A 20,301-nucleotide genomic window follows, 5' to 3' on the forward strand; every position below is an offset into this window, starting at 1 on the left:
TTTTATTAATTTAAATACACAGGATACACAGGCGTTTACACAGAGAAAGACCCTCCACGGTCCTTCACGGGTAAAATTACACACCACTTCTCTTTTTCCTCAGCACAGGCAGCTGAAACATCAACACACATCGTCTTCATCGTCTCATCAGCCACCGTAGCATCATCATCAACATTAACACGCTACACACAGTAGAATGGAGGATTATTTACAGACACAGTTCGTCCTGAGCAGCAGGGAAAGGGTTAACTTTTCAAAACGTGCAAAATCAGAAACTAAAGACGTTAAACTGAACACACACGACTCCGGCGGAGTTTCAGGTCCTTAGTGTGAACTCATAAATACATCATCACCCCCCCCAAAACACAGCCCCCGCCCCCTGGACCCGAGGGCCCGGTTCTCCTCCGGCAGTGTGAGCAGCGAGATTAAACTGGCCGTATAAAACACTTTCATTAAAAAGGCTAAAAGAGCTTAAAGGAACATAACGAAGCCAGCAGCGTCTGTGACTGGAGCCTGGAGGAAGGGGCAAAAGAGGAGCATCAGGGTTTACGTCTTTTACCCATTTCATTTACTCCCTTCGTTCTGGCGCCATCACCACAGAGCGGGTTCATCACCGCGCTCAGACGCAGCCCTCCTCCAGAACACGGCACCCTCCGCTTCACGCCGAACTGACCCCAGCTGCTTTAATAAAACCTTCCACAGGGTTCTCCAAGACCTTCCAGAGGCAGTGAAACAAAGACCAGGGAGCGTCTGTGATTAAAAGGGACATAAAAAGAAAAGCACTATCTACATTTACACAGAGTACGCGAGGCACGGCTCCGTTTCACCACAGGTCCAGATTTGGTGTGTGCTCGAATCCAGGATTTTCCCTGAGGTTCCAGTACGTTCCGTTGCTCACCCACACCTCCCTCCCGTCTTGGTCCTCCGTTTTTCTGGAGAAAAACACACAGAAAAGCAGAAGAGATTTAGTTTCACACAGAGCTGCTGTGGGTCAAATGACATTGTCCGGTCGTTGTCAGAAGTTTCTTCACGAGCTAAAGGAGCTGATCCTGACTTTGCCAAAGCAGAGCTGAGTCTGGAGATAAACACAGAGGTGAGTATCAGGACAGGACTAAAATCACCAGAGTAGAGCCGAGTCTGGAGACAAACACAGAGGTGAGTATCAGGACAGGACTAAAATCACCAGAGTAGAGCCGAGCCTGGAGACAAACACAGAGGTGAGTATCAGGACAGGACTAAAATCACCAGAGTAGAGCTGAGTTTGTTGAAACATTGGGATGATCCTCACCTGAAAAAGCGAGGGATGTGTTCCTCTCCTCTTTTGGCCAGTTCCTTCCTCGTCTCTCTCTGTTTTTCCTCCACTTTATCCTTTCGTTTATCTGCTTCAGCCACTTTTCCTTCTTCCAGAAGCCTGAGAGACATACATTCATTCATTAATTCATTCATTGTCAGAAACCACTTTTTCAATTCAGAGTCGTGGTTGGTCTGGAGCCAACCCAGAATCACTGGGCGCTATGAGAGACATGAACGACATTAAAGCCTCGTAACTCCACTGTGCTTTATTCCCAGAGTGTTTACAGTGTGACAGTGCTCTGGGTTTGGAGGCATGTTACAGTGTGTGTGTGGTGACGTACCTCTGGTCCGGACGGAAGCGTGTGTCTGTAGGGGGCAGTAGTGGTCTGAGATCAGGAGTCAACTCGTTCAGTTCTCTGGCGTACTGAGAAAACCCATAAAACTCAAAGTAGTCTTCAGGCTGAGGGTCTGAGGAACATCAAACACAGGCACAGTCAGTCCACACACACACACACACACAGAGAGAGAGAGAGAAAGTTGAGGTAAAACTCTAAAGGGACCAGGCTAAACAGCTGTGTTAACATTCATTGTCTGTGACCCTTATCCAGTTCAGGGTGGCGGTGGGTCCGGAGTCTACCCGGAATCACTGGCGCAAGGTGGGAACACACTCTGGAGGGGGCGCCGGTCCTTCACAGACAGCCGTATTGATAATGTCTAATTTAGGAAGATTACCAGCGGAGGCTGTAGTAAAGCGCTGAAACTGTCAGATGCAGCAGGATGAGCTTCTCCAAACAGTCTACAGGAGAAAAGTGTCCTGAGGAATAAAGCTCTATTGGCAGAGTAAATCCAGCCCCTGATACTTAAGGAGGTCCTGACTGTGACGTTATGGTGTGTCAGTGTGAGCAGGTCCTGACAGTGGTGTTAAGGGGTGTGTGTGTGTGGGAGAGAGAGAGACACTCACTAGGCTTCCAGATGCACTGTGGAGTGGGGAGTGTGTCGCAGTAGATTCCTTCGTGCCATGTTCCTCCGAAGCGATGCACCACGGTTCCCTGCTGATCCAGAACCACCCCCTGGACCTCGTTCTTGCAGTTCTCTCCGTTCACCACCCGAGACTGTGGACAGAGGGACAGGGTCGTTACACTCACACACACTCTGTGTTGGTGCTGTGATGTAATGAGGCTCAACACTGCGGTGTGATATTACTGCATTCCCCTGATTGTAGCGCCGCTCTCCTCACCGTGGCCTGGAACCGGTCCGAGCTGCACCTGCCGAGGCTGCTCCGTGACGCCGCACGGCTGGAGGCTACACATGGCCTGGTCTGATTCACCCAGCTCCCTTTCCGTTTGAAATCGGAAATGCTCTGGGACAGGAGCAGCTACATTTGTTTACACTGCACTGAGGTTACTGCGACAACCCTAACAGCGACCACCAGGGACCCTGTAATTACCACGGGCTTAGCAACCAGTAGAAACGTCATAGCAACAGCTGGGTTAACATCATCGATACCATAGAAACTACTCTGCATCACCCCATCATTAGTATACCATCAGAAATACCATAGTAACCAGATATCCACACCTTAGCAACTGCCTGGGATACCATCACAGAAAGAACCTAGCAACAACATTTTACCATAGAAACCACCTAGCAAACATTCTAGAACCTCTCTGGAGTCCTTCAGGACATCACCCTTTTCTGTGATTCGGTCGTTAAATAGACCCTGGTCCACTGGGTTCTGCCGGTCCTTTATGCTCTTTACTAGAATGGTTCTTCTGAGAGAGCAGCAGGTTTGACCCGAGGAGGAGGGGTAGTAGAAGGGGGTAGGAGGGTGTAAGATGAGTGTGTGGTATGACTCACCTTGAGGAAGGAGATTTTACAGGTGACGGAGTCGTCGTTCAGGTTCCGGATCAGAACGTCTCCGTAATGTTCCAGCCACCGCTGCTGACTGAACACACTGTGGATACACGTCACCACCTTGTTCCACTCGTAATGATCCCCATACCTGAACACACACACACAGAGACTTTAACACAGCTCCCACACACACAGCTCCCACACACACTACAGGTTCTGACCTGGGCAGACTGACGTTGACCAACCCAGTGGATACAATCTCCACAGACTTCCCCCAGAACTTATTCTTCCATCTCTGATCTGCAGAACAACACACACACACACACACACACACACACGTTACCCCCCGTCCACAGAGCAGTGAAGACCCGGCCCATATGTGGAACATCAGCAGTTCCATCACGGCCCACGTCTGGCCCTGGGCGGCCGAGTCCACGTTGTTCATCACACACAGCATTCCCTCTCCGTCCCACCTTTACCCAAACCCTCTCAGAACATCAGGGTTCTCAGCCCATTCTGGGCCTGGGAACCGGTTTGTGCTGTAGTAGAACCTTTAAACCACAGCTCATTCACACTACGGTGCAGTAAGTGACTGTCCACTGGGAACAGGGAGTTTACTGATAGTCAGAAATTTAAAACACATTTTGTCCCACACAGGGACTTTTATTCTAGCGTGTCTCGGTCTGAAAGCCGTACCTTGCCAAAAGGTGAAGTTGTCGGAGTCGGCGTGGCACGCGGATACAGGGGGGTGGTGACTGACCTGAGAACAGAAACATTAAACATACATTATTATTGACAGGCTCCCTCTGCTGGCCGAGTCTCTCACTGCACTGCAGCTCAACACGCGTGGAGGAGAACACCAACTACATTTGGGCTTGGGTTTCCCAAAATCATGTCTCAACAAAGGAGATTGTTAAAGTGGTCGAGCGAGCACCACACTGAACACTCTCTCGCTCTCTCCCTGAGGAGATGATATTAACACTGGAAACTAGGCCCAGGTCAGTTAGCTAACTGAGACGAGACACAGAGACAGAGAGAGAGAAACAGACAGTGAGAAAGAGAGAGAGAGAGAGAGACAGTGAGAAGTTGTGATGAGAACCTAGTGTGTGTTGGTACCTGTTCAGCGATGTAGCGGAACCCCCGGTCCTCTCGGATGTTCTCATAGGTTTCTCCCAGGACGGGGTTAAAAGGTTTGTATCGGTTCCTCCAGGAGGCCCAGGCGTAGCCGGAGATGGAGAACACAGCCACGTATACCTGGAGAACCACAGAACCAGGCACAGTCAGAACCGCCCACTGGACCTTTACTACACACTCAGAACCTCCCTCTACAGCTGAATGTCTGCGCTATAATGAACACATCTAAAACACTAAGTAAAAATAAGAATCAGTTTGACCGTAGTAAAGTGACTGTGTTTACCATCCTCTGAAAGGGGTCGTCGGTCTGGTTGGCGATGTCCAGCAGGTGGCAGTACTCCAGCTCCTCGCTGACCCGCTGCAGGAAGTTGAGCGGCTCGTTCAGGGCGACGGGCATGGACACCCGGGACAGGTCCTTCCCGATGTTGTTGTAGAGGATGCTGAGGATGCCGATGTGGCTGTTGTCAGAGCACGGAGCCGGGAGAACCGTTCTCCGACCCGGGTCCCTCGGAACCGCGGGGGAAACATCCTCGGCACAGGACACGCTGGCTCTGTACTGAAGTGTACTCGGTGCAGCTGTGGGACACAGGAACACGTACGGGTCAGGGGTAGGGAAGAGGGAACAGGGCTTAATCAAACTTTATTTAGATGTTATTATATATATATACACACACACACACACACACACACACACACACACACACACACACACACTAAAGTAATGCCCAAGACAAAATAAGGCTGTGATTTGGAGTGTAACTGTTAACAGAAGGATGCCATTAAACAAATACAACCACATGTTTGTAAGTATTTATTACACTATTCAGAGGTCCAAACTTAGAGCATTATTTACTTTGTGTGTGTGTGTGTGTATATATATATATATATGAGAAAGAACTGTTTTACAACACGAGTCAGTAGAGAAAATGGCCGCTTCACTGCACTTAATGCAGCTCTGGAAACCACCTTAAATCCTCCACCGTACTAAACCAGGCCCGGCCACTGGAGGAGTGACGGGGACCTCACAGCTGCTGCTGGGTTTGATTCTTAAATGCCTCCGATTATGATTCAGTCATGATTTATTCAGTAGAGTCCTAAATGATTCAGGTAATGACTCTTAAGAAATGATTCAGTGAGTCATGAGTCTGTGTTTAGTAGAGTTCTAAATAACTCAATCATGGCTCACTGAATCACTTCTGAATCATTTAGGACTCTAGTTCATAACCATTTAGAAATCATTCTATAAATACCTTTAATTCAAATGTTCTTAAGGATGTCAAATGTGCGCGCACACACACACATACTAATAATTCAAGTTAGGTCATTTACAGTAAAGATGAACTATATTAATATCCGAACTCCAATGTGGCAATGTTTTCTTTTGATGTATTCAGTGCATTCCTTTAATAACTCTGAATCATGACTCACTGAATCATTTCTAAAGAATCATGGGTGAATAAAGAACTCTGATGGTGCGATGCCAGAGAGAGATTAAAGGGTTAATACCGTGTCCCTCCTCAGGTTCAGAGTTGCTGGTTGTGACATCACTGAGTCCTGATTCGTCAGAAGCCTCGTTTTCTGATACATTCTCGGAGACCACCTCCTCGTAGGCATCGAAGTATTCGGCCGTTGACTCGGCCACAGAATTCCTGCTTCGTCCTTCCAAAAGACTCCACTGAATCACAATCAATCACCATTAATCACCACCAATCCCCAGTAATCACCATTTAACACTGTTAATCACAATGATTCACCACAATTATTTACCAATGATCACAATCACAACTAACCACTCAATTAATCACAATCACTGCTAATCACATTTAATCACACTCAGTCATCACCATTAATCAGGGACATCATCAGTGACTGAACGGTCAGTGGGAGCCAGAGGACTGTGTGTGTGTGTGTGTGTGGAGAGCTGACCTGGTCCTGTTTGACGGTGCAGAAGGACTCCTCAGTGGAATCAGAGGACAGCGACAGAGAGTGGACTTTTGTGAGACGAGACTGGACCTCCAGCTTCAGAGAAACACAGACACACACACTTATAAACCCCGCTCTCTTCAGGACCCTGAGATACTGACAGCCCCACCCCCCCGTCCTCGATCTCACCTGGGATGAGTTGGAGTGGTGAGCGTGATACAGAACTAATCCCCAACACCAGCCCCTAACTCCTACATAACAATAATACTAACAATAACAATAAGATACACTTATATAGCGCCTTTCACAAAGACAAGGTCACTTTACAACACTGAGGGCAGAGAAGAAAGAAAAGAAAATGACACTTTGAACAGTGTGGAAGTTGTTCCGGGGTGGGGGGTGTCAGAGAGACGTTCTTTTATCTACAGAAAGTGTCTTATTCCATTGGCAGATATTTTTGCTTAATTCAAGAAATAACATCAAATGATACTTAAAAGAAGCAAAAATATCTTTTTTTTTTACTTAAAAATAGATTTAAGTAAAATTTTTTTTGCTTAGATTACATTTTTTGTAGTGTGTGTGTGTGTGTGTGTGTGTGTGTGCGCGCGTTCGTGCATGTTACCTCTGACAGTGTGGTACAGAGTGTGGTCAGCTGGTCTGTAGTGGACTGTCTGAGGTCCGGTCCAGTCCAGGCCTGTCTCAGTCTCTCTCTCTCCAGGGACAGAACCTCATGGACAGACTTCAGAGACGCGTGTACTGTCACAAGAATAAAAACACCTCGTCATTTACATCTTTAATAAAACGCCGCTGTTCTGTCGTGTGTGTGTGTGTGTGTGTGTGTGTGTGTGTGAGAGAGAGACTCTCTACTCTGAGGCTGGTTGTTATGGACACACGTCTGGGGATGTGTAGAGGACTTGACGTGAAGCCTGTGGGGTTGGTGGAGGTGGAGGTGGTGGTGTGTGGGGGGTATTTGGTAGGTGGTGGCAGTGGTGGTTTGGAGGGGGATGGTATTTGGCAGGTGGTGGTGGTGGTGTGGGGAGTTGTTAGGTAGGCCGTGGTGGTGTTGTGGGCGGTATTTGGTAGGTGGTGGTGTTGTGGGGGGTATTTGGTAGGTGGTGGTGGTGTGGAGGGGGGGGTATTTGGTAGGTGGTGGTGGTGAGGGGGGTGTTTGGTAGGTGGTGGTGGTGTGGAGGGGGTGTATTTGGTAGGCCGTGGTGGTGTGGAGGGGGTGTTTGGTAGGTGGTGGTGGTGTGGAGGGGGTGTTTGGTAGGTGGTGGTGGTGTGGAGGGGGTGTTTGGTAGGTGGTGGTGGTGTGGTGGAGGGGGTGTTTGGTAGGTGGTGGTGGTGTGGTGGAGGGGGTGTTTGGTAGGTGGTGGTGGTGTGGAGGGGGATGGTATTTGGTAAGTAGTGGTGGTGTGGAGGGGGATGGTATTTGGTAGGTGGTGGTGGTGTGGAGGGGGATGGTATTTGGTAGGTGGTGGTGTGGAGGGGGATGGTATTTGGTAGGTGGTGGTGGTGTTGAGGGGTGTGTTGGGTAGGTGGTGGTGGTGTGGAGGGGGGGTGTTTGGTAGGTGGTGGAGGTGGTGAGGGGGGTATTTGGTAGGTGGTGGAGGTGGTGAGGGGGGTATTTGGTAGGTGGTGGTGTGGGGAAGGGGGGTGTTTGGTAGGTGGTGGTGTTTGGAAGGGGGGTGTTGTGGGGAAGGGGGGTGTTTGGAATAGGTGGTGGTGGTGTGGGGGGTTGTTTGGTAGGTGATGGTGGTGTGGGGAGGGGGTGTATTTGGTCTAGAGAGTCTGAAAAGCACTGGTTTACAGCGTCTCTCACCGTCTGATCGTCACATGGCGCTGTGGTCAGTTCAGTAAAGTTTTAAAGTGAGTGTATGTGTATTCATGTGAATCAGTGATTAACTAAAGACAGAAGTAAAAGCTGAAGGTTTAGAAGCTGCCTGTAGCTTAGACTCGGTGTATGTCCGAGGGCTCAGTATTAAACCTTAGTGAAGACTGCTTTAAACTTTAATAAACTAACACTGTCTCAGGTCAGGGTCATCATTAGTTACGAACTCCAAGTGTGAAGCGTGTGGGATCCCCTCACCTCTCTCAGACAGAGAACAGATGTCCTGCTGCAGCTTCTTGCCCTCGGGCGAAGTGACTCCGGGAGTGGACAGCTGGGAGCAGACATAGTCCGGGATGGACTGCAGGGACGAGCCTAGACCTGAGGACGAGCCCAAATGACTGGCAGCCAGCTGAGAGACAGAGAGACAGAGAGAGAGAGATTAAAGGAAGTTGTCGTCTATAGTGTGAGAAAGGGGGCACCGTTTGGTCGAGTCTGGTCATAAAACTACATTTAAATAAACACACACACACACATATATATATAGAAAGAAAGAAAAATGTGTGATGCAGAAGGAAATAAAAGAGGAAGAGAATGAATAAGGGATGATAGAATGAGAGGGTGAGGTCTCACCATGCCGTGTGAGAAGGTGCGTTTGTGACCCCACAGCTTTCCCTGTTTCTTCTTCGGTTTCTCCAGAGTAAGATTCTGGACAGAGACAAAAACAAGATCAAACTCTCACACACAGACACACACACACCAGCTCGTCTGGAATTAGTTACAGAAGGAGCCTGGGGCTCCAGTCATTGTTAGCAACGTTAGCTGCTGCTGGAGTAAAAGCTAATGAAGGTAACTTCTGACTCCAGACACGTCTCAAACGTAGCAGCTCCTGGGGTACGCACAGTCCCCGCCCCAAGGGCCTGAGCGGACTGACCTGCATGCTGATCCTGCGCTCAAGGTCCCTGTCGCTGACCGGCAGGTCTCCCTCCAACAAATGCAGCCTCTGGACCAAACAACACAGCTCAGACAGGTCCTGTTTACACTGGGTCAGCACTGACACACACACACACACACACACACACATTAGATGTCTATGAGCAGCACATGACAGAAATATGAAATATTACATTCCTAAAATTCCTAACCACATTAGTGTTGACACTGAAACAAAGAGGTTAAAGTATCTGTGACTCATCGGTGAACTGTGCTCCAGTCCTGACCGGTCCAGGAGGACGTGATCGGACCTGTGGAACAGGCTTTTCATTCATGATTTAAACAGAGATCACTCCGCTCATCCCCCGGCCCACACAGATTCCAGCATCAGTCGGAGCGCCAAACACCAACTTAAAGGAACGGTATGTTGTTTTAGGACCTGAGGGATTAGTGATGACGCATCCCCTGTCTCTGACTCTGCATCTACAACCAAGGAGGAGTGTCTCTCGGAGCGAGAAAAACAGAGCCCAATTAAAAGCCGTGTAAGGGAATGTAGAGGTGAATTAAAGACATTTCCTTAATTAGGCCCCATTTCATTACAAATATATATATATTTTATTGTGAACTTATGCTTCTGCTTCAGTCTTCGGACACACAAACCCTGCCCCCGATGGCTGTGAGTAACGGTGTGTGAAGTAACCCTGTCACTGCCCCTGCGGGGTGAAAGGGTGAGGGTGTGCCGTACCTTGCTGGCAGGAGTCGGCGCGCTGGGTCTGCTGGAGCCAGGCGGAGACTTTACTGTTCACCTGAGTGGAGGAGGCAGAGGGAGTGCCCAGGACCGAACCACCGCTCTGACACTGAGGGAGCTGTCGGGAAAAACACAGCCACCATCAGAATCATTCATTCACTCGTTCACTCAGTCACTGTGTCTGGGGGTTATTTAAGGTTTATCCCTGAAACACAGCGCTTTGTCTCTTAACGCTCACTTCCTTAACACACCGAGGACTCTCTGTGGACCGTGGGGGGGGGGGGGTGCTAATGCAGCCTCTGTCTGATTGGCCGAGTCAGAGTCCGATCACACGTCTTCACTGAGAGACCAAGTAAACACTGCGTTTAGCCCAAATTCCTCAGCAGAGGAACACAGATTCCATCATGACTCTTCATTCCTGGAGCGCCATGCCACACATTCCAGACAACACTTGTCCTCACGTCCCCCTGTCCTCACAGGGGGTGAAGATCAGATTCACAGGTGAGTCCTGTTGCTCTGGAGCCATCTACCTGTTACTCCTTTAACCTTCAGACCTCGTGGGACATCAAAGTAAACACTGGGAGTATAACCCCCTCCCCCTAGAAGGTCTGAGGGTAAAGCTCCTCCCACTGCGACTCAGATACACCCCTCTGATGATGGCCGATATCCTTGTTATAGCAGGGGTGTCCCAGTAGAGGGCGTTAGGGGTCTAGGGCACTACTTTATTGCAGGCGTGTAGTTTCCCTGTGAAATGGAGCTGTTGACGTTGTGAAACCCCGCCTCTAACAGGAGCTGCTGGCTTTGAAAACAACAACAACGGCAGAGGAAAAGTTAGGTGCTGTTTACTCATCATGTATTCACATGTTTTACTTTTTTGGATTAAACCCGGCTCCACCCCCCAGTTCTCACTGATCAGTTTTACTTGAACATTTGGCTTTTGCCCCAAGGAGTGTTTAAACCTCTTCTCAACACCTCGAGGTAAAAGTACAAGCCGCCGCTGTGAGTCCAATAAACAGATGTGAACGCTGCTGTAACTTCAGAGATTAAACAAGCGGCCGTCTGCGCTGGATTTGAATGAGCTCTGCATTTCCTGGTGATTGACATGGCTCTGGCCAATCAGCACTCTGCAGGGTTTACACCCCACCATTTAGTACCTACTCGGCTCGGTTGGGACCCGGAGTGAACTGGCACTGAAAACGTACCTGGTTCCAGGACCAGACTTGACCAGTGGAAAAGCGAAAGAGCCGTGCTGAATCGAGTCGTGTAGATTCCATGAAGTGGAAAAGTGGTCCCTGTGAGGTTCTCGCCCTGTTCCACTGCACCGCAGGGTTCTGCTGTTCTCGGGAGTCTGGAAAAAAGACCTCGTCTGGGTCTGATTCAAGTGGAGCAGGTTGAATATCAACAACAGGGAATAACAGAACCTTGCAGTGGAACAGGGCCGGAACCGCATGGGAATGTGTTCTTTTGGCCTAGAGCTACAGATGGTTTAGGATCCAGACAAACAATCTCTCCACAGTAGATCTATGAACGGTCTGGTCAGCTGACCGCATTAACCCTTTAAGGTAGATGCCACACGTGGCTACATCTTTCTCCTGGGGTCTTTACGGAGAGGACGGCACTGGGTCTCACCATGTGCATGAAGGCCCGGTTCCTCTGGGCCAAGCTGGCCGCGGTGGGCAGGACGGCGGCGTGCTGGTCGGACAGGGCCTGGAGGACATCGTGGTGATGGTCCAGAGCCTCGTTCTTCTTGTAGAGCCGGTGGGCGTTCAGCTTGGTCAGCCAGATATAGAACAGGTCCTGAGTCTTGGCCTGCAGGGGGAGACAGAGTCACTGAACTGGAGCAAGTGAGTGAAGGGATGAATATATGAGTGAGTGAATGAGTGGGAGTGGTCGAGTAAATGAGTGAGCGAATGTGGATGAAAGAGTTTGAGAGAGTGAACCAGTGAGCGATTGAGACAGCAAATATGTGAATGAATGAGTGAAGAGAGGATGAATGGAGATATCGAAGAGTGTGAACTAATACCAGAATGACTGAAAGCATGTGTGTGAGTATGAAAGACTCGGTTAAAGAGAATGAAAGTGTGTGTGTGTGTTTGTGAATTAATGAATGGCTATGTTACAGTAAGTTAATGCTAGGGTGACGTTACTGTTACACTAGAGTTACGTCAGGGTAATATTAGGGTTACGTTACTGTTACACTAGGGCTATGTTAGGGTAATGCTAGGGTCACGTCTGAGCGGAACGTGACGCACCTTGAGGTGATAGAGGCTGTGTCCAGCGTCCAGATCGATGCGGCGGGACTTCTTGTTGACAGCCAGAACGGCCAGACTGATGTCCATGCAGCCGTGGTCCTTTCTTCTGGCCAACTGAAGACACACACACACACACACACAGAGAGAGAGAGAGGACAGGGACATCACTCCAGTCTCCTAAACTATCAGCTCAGATCAGAACAACTACGCTACACCTTCCTCACACAGGACTCTGTGTGTGGGCTTTAAAATTGTGCGAGGCATGTGTTCAGTGCCCCCCACCCCGACCCAAAAAAGTTCATCAGCTCCAGCATCCCTCTCTGGGAACATCACATTGATTGACAGCATCACCATGGCAATGAAAAAACACATCATAAGCATCAGAGCAATAGAGCTAGCAAGAAACTCCTGCAGGGGCATCCAAACCCCAGATGAACCCCTGAGCTTACAGACGGTCTGTTGAACATGAACACACTGTCCCTCAGAGTCAGTCTACTCACGTCCTGCTGTGTCTTGGCGTAGCGGAGGACCCCCTTCTCCAACAGGAAGTATCTCTGAGAGGGAGAGAAAAGACAACAATGATTCTCATGATGCAGAGAGGTTTGGGAGTCATTTAATATGAGCCAACGTCGAGTCTCTGTGAGTGAAGTTCAGAGTCAATCGTTTTCACAGCCTTGGAAATATCTTTATTAATTATAATCACCTTACCCTTAAGTATCAACAACCGTAAATCCACACTGGACTCCCTGGTGACTAAAGCTGTACCTAGCCCCACTGGCACCGTTAATGCCTGCCACCAGTTCCACATGCACTTTACGTGCTACATCTACAACAATCCCAACAGCATCTCTACAGTATTACAGTACCCAAGTAATCTGTCCCCTCTTTATCCACAACGACTGACTAGATATGTATAACAACCCTGCGACAAACTAACCTTACAAGCTTATACAATACGCTTTAGCATGCCAACCCCTGTACATAAACCACAACTAGGGTCTTCACCTACACACTGTACAAGATTTTGTAGTTTTGGAAGGATGTTGTAAGTTGCTCCAAGCAAAAACTTAATACGACTTGCCTCCATTGCCCACAGCTCTTGCAAGGAAATATTCTGCTTCTCTAGATTCTCCCAAAGAATCCCAGGTTTTGCCTGTGATGCTGCTGTTGCACACCGTGCCTCCTCCTCCTGATCACGAATAAAACTAGCCATCATTTGTCTTCTCTCTGGTGATGTGGCCTTACTAAAATCTTCCAAGACCTGACTTCCACTACCTGACCCAAGGCCCACTCTTCCGCACTGCACTTGACCAATCACATCCCTTAGTTCTAATGAGCTCCCGGCTACCTGCACAGCTTCTTTCGGATTCCACTTCGTTCCTGTTTTTGTGACTGGTAAAAGCAGCAGTGCATTTTTCAATCCTGACAATATCATCTCACGACTGACCTTTGCACATTTAAATTCCTTAACTAAACTTGTGAGTCGTAGCTCTGGTACCCGTCTCCCATACCATGCCACGCTACTTAAACACTGTGGCACCCCTAGCCACTTCCTTATGGCCTCATTCATAACCCTTTCCATCCTCTCTACTTCTGTGGTCGAAACATCATAAACTGTTAATGGCCACCTAATACGAGGCAATAAGCCAAACTGCAGACATCAAATTTCAGCCTCCCTGCCAAACACGACTCACTGTTATTTTATAACGTAAAACAGGAAATGTTACTTTCAATCTCATACTATGTTTTTATTGTGTTAAAAATATAATCTGAGGAGCTGTCTCTCTCACCTTGTGCCATCCCTGCAGCGGATACTTCCTCTTCTTCATCAGAAACCCCTCACAGATCCCGGGAATGCCATTCTTCTCCACACAGGAGGGAGGAACACCAGGCTGCAGATCAGACACCACCTCCCAGTCCCTGGAGTTCTGCATTAAACACACACACACACACCCACACATTACCCTCCACCATGTTATAAAACTGACACCTAGTGGGCAGGAGGAGTCTAGTTCAGTGCTACACCCATATTAAACAAGGGTGCCCCCAGGCGGGATCCTCTGTACAGAGTGGACTGCGGTTCCCCCAGTGAACACTGGGTTCTGCTGGCTCTGACCTGACGGGAGTGTCGGGAGGACGACCCGGTGCTGCTGCTGCGACAGTGACTCGGTTTAAATCCTGAAAGGGGAGATCTCTCCAGTCCACTATGCAGCGATTGGCTGCTGATGAACATGTGACCCGGCTGCTCCATGACCGCTCAGACACGTCTGTCACTTTTCTTCACAGTCGCCGTTATTTCTGTTGCATCACACCGTAAGCACCCTGTAAAACAGCAGCACAGTGGAGAGGGTCACTCAGCAACACAGGCCTGCATCTACATCTGCTCAGGCTGGACCACAGCCCACAGGGTGCTGCCCACTGGACGCTGTCGGCTGGATGTTTTTGGTCAGTGGACCGTTCTCAGTCCAGCAGTGACACTGAGGGGTTTAAAAACTCCAGCAGCACTGCTGTGTCTGATCCACTCTACACCAGCACAACACACACTAACACACCACCACCACGTCAGTGTCACTGCAGCGCTGAGAATGATCCACCACCACATCACACCTGCTCTGTGGGGGTCCTGAGCGCTGAGGAACAGGGGAAAAGAGGGGTAATAAAGTATGCAGAGCCACAGGTGGACTACAGTCTAAGTGTGGAACTACAGAGTGACCGGAGTGGACAGTGGAGCTGAGAGGATGGACACAGGTGGCTTTAAATGTTATGGCTGTATATTAGTGTGTATCAGTGTCAAAACCCTCACACCTCTGGTTCTAGCTTATCTCCTTCTTTCCTTGACCATCAGCCTCATCACACCTACCCCTCCTCTCACCCCTATTCTTCCTCCTATCCCTCCCCTGATTTCCACTTTCTCTCACCTTTTCCCCCCTTCCTCTGTCTTACATGTTCTGGGACAGACTAGACTGGCGTTCTGAACAGGGGCTGTTTACACAGGGGGAGAACACTGCTGTGGGGCTCGTGGGGGTTCCACTGTGGACACGAGGGGACTACGGCACCTGATTTAACACAAAAATGGACTAAAATGATTTAGTTTCAACAGCAACAACAGACATTTCATTTACATAAATTTACATATCACACTGAAACTACAGCACACACAGTCTTCCCTAAAAACCTGATTTAAAAATAACCTGTAGTCTTCAGTCAGTAAACGAACCTCTCGCTGATTTAAAACCACAGTACATCACATTTCACAGCGTGTTAATAACACGATAAACACCACAGTATTTCAGACTTCTGAGGTTTAACAGGTTCAGTTTGCAGCCGCGAGTTTTACAAAGACGAGGCCTGATCTCAGAGGTGCAGCACAGTCCTGAGAGGAGCTGTGTTACAAGAGGAGAATAACTCCAGTGCCTCGTAATTCACTCACAACCCAGAAGATCATTCAGATCATTCCTCTGTGACTCACAGCTGGTCCGACAGCTTCTCAGCTCTCTCCGCACCCTCTCGCTCACATCAACAGATCTGAGACACTCACACAACCTCCGTTCACAAACACAGGCCGAGTTTAAACTCCTCCAGCATCAAGATGGAGTCGAGAGATAGAGCCCGGGAGGAGCAGATAACACCCACAGACAGAACACAGACACACACCTGAGAAACACACAGACTCCAGCGTGGAGACGCACCATGTGACATCGTCAGCACGCTCAGCTCGTCTGAAACACTGCACGGCTCTGTAAACAAGCGGCTGATTGGACGGACACTTTTTAAAAGACTTTATTTTGGAAAAGGAAGAGTTTCTTATCAAATGTGGAACATTACATCTTCCAAACCTCAGAGAACACAGTCTTCCCCAATCTTCAGGTAAAAATACAGTGATTTTATTCATTTCAAAACCTTAACTGTAACCCGTGTCAACTACAGGAGTCTTTCACATGTTTCCTGACAGGTTTCTGAAGGGCGTTGTTTACCTGATCCTGCAGAGTGAGGTGTGGACAGAAACACAGCTGAGGACGAAACAAAACAACAACTGGAAACTAGGGCGGAACCACAGCTTCAAACCCCTAAAGCTGACATTATTCATCATCCACAACATTGTGTAAATCCATCCACAGACATTTTAATAAACTAAAGGAACCCATGGAACAAGGCTCTGGGTGCTCCGTAAAAGCTCTAAAACTCTAGCTACTGCCCACTGCTTTTAGGAGCATAAGGTACTGGATAGAGTTTGTTAAACTCAAACTTTCACATGTTTAATATTTAAATTCAAAACCCCTGTCTCCACACAGTGAAGTATTCTACTGAGCTTTAACCAGGTCAATGAGAGGAGGTGTAGATCGCTCTCTGATCTGAATCTGAATAAACCCGTCCTCTCAGAGACGCTCTGTCGGGGGACCGACACCGGGGCTGGAGATAAGGGCAGGGAAAAAGAGAAATGTGAATGAATATTGCTCCCATTTGATCATTTCATAAAATAACAAATCAGGAACTTTGTTGAAAACAAAAGTGACATTTGCCTTAAAATTCAAAACATGTGTACGGCAAAAGACGTAAAAACACACACAAAAAAATGTTGTGGGTAACTACATAGCTAGCGGGGACCGCTCCACAACTTTGGCTAATGCAAACGTTCTAATGAATTTTTAAAGGAAACATTTTGGTCTAATGTTCACTGAAGGTTTTAATTATGTTTGTCACTTTAAATGAAACGTCGTTTGAACATTAGGCCATAACATTTTCTTTATACCTTTGGGTAACATTAGCCACGGTTGATGGAGCACTACATGCTAGCTGGGTAAAAATATATTTAAAAAAGCACCCAGTCCGCTTTGGGACAGTTATTAATCACATATGTTTAAATTTTAATAGGTTAGGCTAATGTTGATGGAATTTTAAGAGAGTGTATTAGTCTGTGTTCCCCAGTTCCAGTTTTATACGACTGTACACCTCAGCACTGTAACAAACATTTCCTATCGCTAAATAGCTATATACAATGTTTCCTACCTGTATACATGGTTATACATGTTAGCTAGCTACATGTTTCCTGAGGGACTGTGCTTAGCCATTAGCGCAGGGCTTAACAGGAAATAACATCCAGATCTAGTTTTATTTCGTCAGTTCTCCTCTTTATCAGATTCACAGCCTCTCTAAACCTAAGCACGAAACTGCTGAAGTATGTACACAAACCGGTTATAGTTCAACAACACACTCCTTCTCGCTCCACACTTACACAGTTAGCATCAAGCTACATGACCCGGCAACTAGGCCGAGAACAAGCCCCTCACAGCAGTCTGTTCCAGAGAGGGGAACAGAAAAAGGACAGAAAATGTAATACCTGCTACAAAAATAAATAAATAAATCTTCATAATCAGGAGCCTGGGGTGAATGAGGGGAGAGGAGCTCTGTCTAAATGTGATTCTGATCCATTTCTAATTATATATTCATCACTCAATTTAAAATTTACACCAAGCTGGAGGTCAAATTGTGTTAAATAAATAACAATAACAGAAATGTCATCCTAACCACCACTACACTAATGCATATCAGAAAATAAGCTGCCACCCAATCAGCTGCTGTTGCTGGGCAGTTTTCAGTTACCACACACACACACACACACACACACACATCTCAGATTTATTCTGTTTCTTTTGTTTTCTATTTTTATGTAATTTATTAAATGTCTTTCACTGCGCCGTTTTATTTGACTTTTCTATTTAAATTTGTGCTCGATCTCAGGACTGTTCACATGCTTTGATTTTTTCAGTCTTTTATTTAACTGCTTTTAAATGTTTTAAATGATCTTCTACATTTTTATTTCTTCTGCTGTAAGTTGTACTGTTTGGTAAAGCACTGACCTGACGTTTGTATGGAAGGGGCTCTACATATGAGCTTGCCTTGCCTACTGCGGCTGATGCTGTTGTTTACAGATGCTATATTTTTTATAAATCTGTATTGATCTGTGCAGCCGTTCAGAGTTGAAGTACTGATCATAACCATCACACACTCACAGGCATCATGTGATTAGACAAATGTCACAGTAACTGGAACACAGGGTCACATCGGTCTGCCCTAAGGTCCAGGCCTCCTTTTAATATAAACAAGGACGTCTGGTTCCATTCACCTCCACTGTCCACTGCTCTGCCTCCAGAAGTTTCTCTAGAGCAGAGCAGAGAGTTTCACACCAAACCAAAGGGACGCTCCATATCTGTTTCCATCTCAGGGCTTTAATTATGCAGAACAGTGTAAACCGGAAACGGAGTGTCCCTTTAAACCCCGAGGACAGGAGTCACTGAGAGGTATCCATGAGGAACAAAGCCTGAGGTTTGTGTGAGAGGACCGTAAGCCATCGGACCGGTTCCATCAGGAATGTGAACAGGCCACAATTCAAACCGACCTTCAGCCGAGACTCAGCTCCATTCCTCAGGAGGAGGATGACAACATCTCAGTGTGTTTCCACAGGAATGTACAGTCTCCCCAAGCACAGAGCCATCAAGCGGCGCACGCCAGGTACGACTGCGCCAACTGAGCGTGGCTCTTCCTTAATCCAGATTAAACCTTCCCTCAGTGAACACGTCCAACACACTCCGATCCACAGCCTTCCACAGGACCCTGCTGCAGCACTTAAGGTGGAACTGATCATTTCAGAACGGGTCAGTATGAGGTTAAGATTCTGTTTTAGTCGATAAACAAACCAAGCAGAGTGTGAACAGAGCAGGACTGGTATGTGTGTGTGTGTGTGTGGAGATGATCTTAACACTAAAGGTTTTCTGAAACCTGTGGCTGCACTCCTCAGATTTATCACAGGAAGTAAACAGACAGTGCTCTCAGACTCAGAACGTGCAGTAAATTAAACAGACATTCTCAATCCTCCCACAGCAAAAACACTTCTATTCCATTTCTAAATATTTAAGGTGTTTGCATTAACTACACACACAGCCCCAAAACATCCACCGAATCAGGCCTAACCAATCCAAAACACACACACACACACACCTCAGCCTGCCCTAGACTCTGCTCCCCGAAAGAGAGAGAGCACAGACCCCGCAGGCACAGGAGAGCAAGAACGAGTCCGCAGAGTAAACGCCTGTGAGGGTGAGAGTGTGTGTGTGAGAGAGTGAGTGAGTGAGTGAGTGAGTCCTCAGTGAATCTGGCCTGTTCTGGGTGATGGAGCAGTGAGGATCTTACCTGTTCGCTGCAGTGAAGCTCTCCTCGGCTCTGAGCTCCATGTGCTGTTCAACTGCACTGAAACTCCTCTCTCCTCAACCACGCCCTAAAGTACAGACACCGCCCACCGCACTGACGTCACACACGAGTGCCAGGTAACGCGAGGACTTTTAGGTTATTTACTAAAAAAATAAAATGAAATGTATGTGTATAGAACGTGTCTGGAAAATATACCTGTATATTTGTGTATTATAATTAAATATACATCTTTAGGTACATTTTAATGTGTGGTGATTTTTATTTTATGTTTTTCATATATCCAAATGTTTGTATATATGATCACAAATGTTTTTATATGCGATCATTTGGTTTGTTCGTTTTATGAACGTTCAATGCCTAGAATTTAATAACAGAAAATGTTTTCTCTTTTATTTACCGCCTTCCGTTGTTGCTATGGAGACAGTTAGCCTAGCAGTGACTAGCGGTTTGGTGCTAATGCTACCACCTGCTATGTTTGCAAAATCATCATCATCATCGTTATCTTTTCCGCTCGTGCATTTCAGGGTCGCGGTGTTTGCAAAATAAAACTTTTTAAAAAATCACTAAGCAATGTTTCGATTTATTTATTTATCGACTTTTTAAAAGACGGCTTTACCACAGATTTACGGATACTTAGCTTTTTTACTTAATGTGGAATCTTACTGTGCTAATGCTATCAGCTAAATAAGGTTCAAAGCACGATTTATGCAGTGTTTTTGCTTGAAATAATACATTTAAGAGTGAATGGATAATAAAGACTGAGAAAGTTCACCTTATAACAGATCTGAAGGTTTACCTAAGATTAGTGTTTGTGCTCCTGACTGTATTTACACAACAAATATTTTATTTAATGGTTTAACTTAGCGCTGTTTGAATGCTCAGTTTACACTTGATATGAGAGTTTAAGAATTTATTTTATTTTCATAATGTGTAATTTTAAGATGGAAATAGGTGTGAAAAGCTTTAGTAAATAATTTAAAACGTTATAACTAAATAAAATTATATCATCCAAAGTATGTTTAGTAACTCCTTATTCATCTCTAAAGGCAGAACCGTAGACGTTTATGAAACCAAGCAGAGAGTGTGATGTCACTGCCTTACAACCTGAAAGGTGTGTTCAGGTGTGTCTC

The 20,301-nt window shown here is 47.0% G+C and overlaps 1 protein-coding gene across 1 annotated transcript; it reads right to left on the minus strand.

Annotated features, from left to right (window-relative positions):
- On the minus strand, positions 1 to 19,254 carry LOC136699765 (oxysterol-binding protein-related protein 7-like). The gene is made up of 22 exons (XM_066674731.1): positions 19,154 to 19,254; positions 14,082 to 14,287; positions 13,756 to 13,893; positions 12,466 to 12,519; positions 11,966 to 12,079; positions 11,343 to 11,522; positions 9,711 to 9,831; positions 8,967 to 9,085; positions 8,666 to 8,740; positions 8,294 to 8,444; positions 6,827 to 6,960; positions 6,208 to 6,300; positions 5,788 to 5,956; positions 4,565 to 4,857; positions 4,264 to 4,401; positions 3,844 to 3,907; positions 3,369 to 3,447; positions 3,151 to 3,295; positions 2,255 to 2,405; positions 1,635 to 1,761; positions 1,289 to 1,411; positions 1 to 932 (listed from the first exon to the last, which is right to left on the minus strand). Exons 2-22 carry the CDS (start codon positions 14,214 to 14,216, stop codon positions 824 to 826), a joined length of 2,712 nt encoding a protein of 903 aa, XP_066530828.1. The 5' UTR covers positions 14,217 to 14,287; positions 19,154 to 19,254; the 3' UTR covers positions 1 to 823.
- Between the last annotated feature and the right edge of the window lie 1,047 nt (positions 19,255 to 20,301).

Source organism: Hoplias malabaricus, chromosome 6, assembly GCF_029633855.1.
Source record: "Hoplias malabaricus isolate fHopMal1 chromosome 6, fHopMal1.hap1, whole genome shotgun sequence".
Lineage (NCBI taxonomy): Eukaryota > Metazoa > Chordata > Actinopteri > Characiformes > Erythrinidae > Hoplias > Hoplias malabaricus.

Coding starts and splice junctions, on each gene's coding strand:
- LOC136699765 (XM_066674731.1), bottom strand. CDS start 14,216: ATGGAGCAGCCGGGTCACATGTTCATCAGCAGCCAATCGCTGCATAGT. Junction 8,445..8,665: donor GCACCTTCTCACACGGCATG/GTGAGACCTCAC, acceptor TCTGTCTCTCAG/CTGGCTGCCAGTCATTTGGG. Junction 3,908..4,263: donor TCCGCTACATCGCTGAACAG/GTACCAACACAC, acceptor TTCTGTTCTCAG/GTCAGTCACCACCCCCCTGT.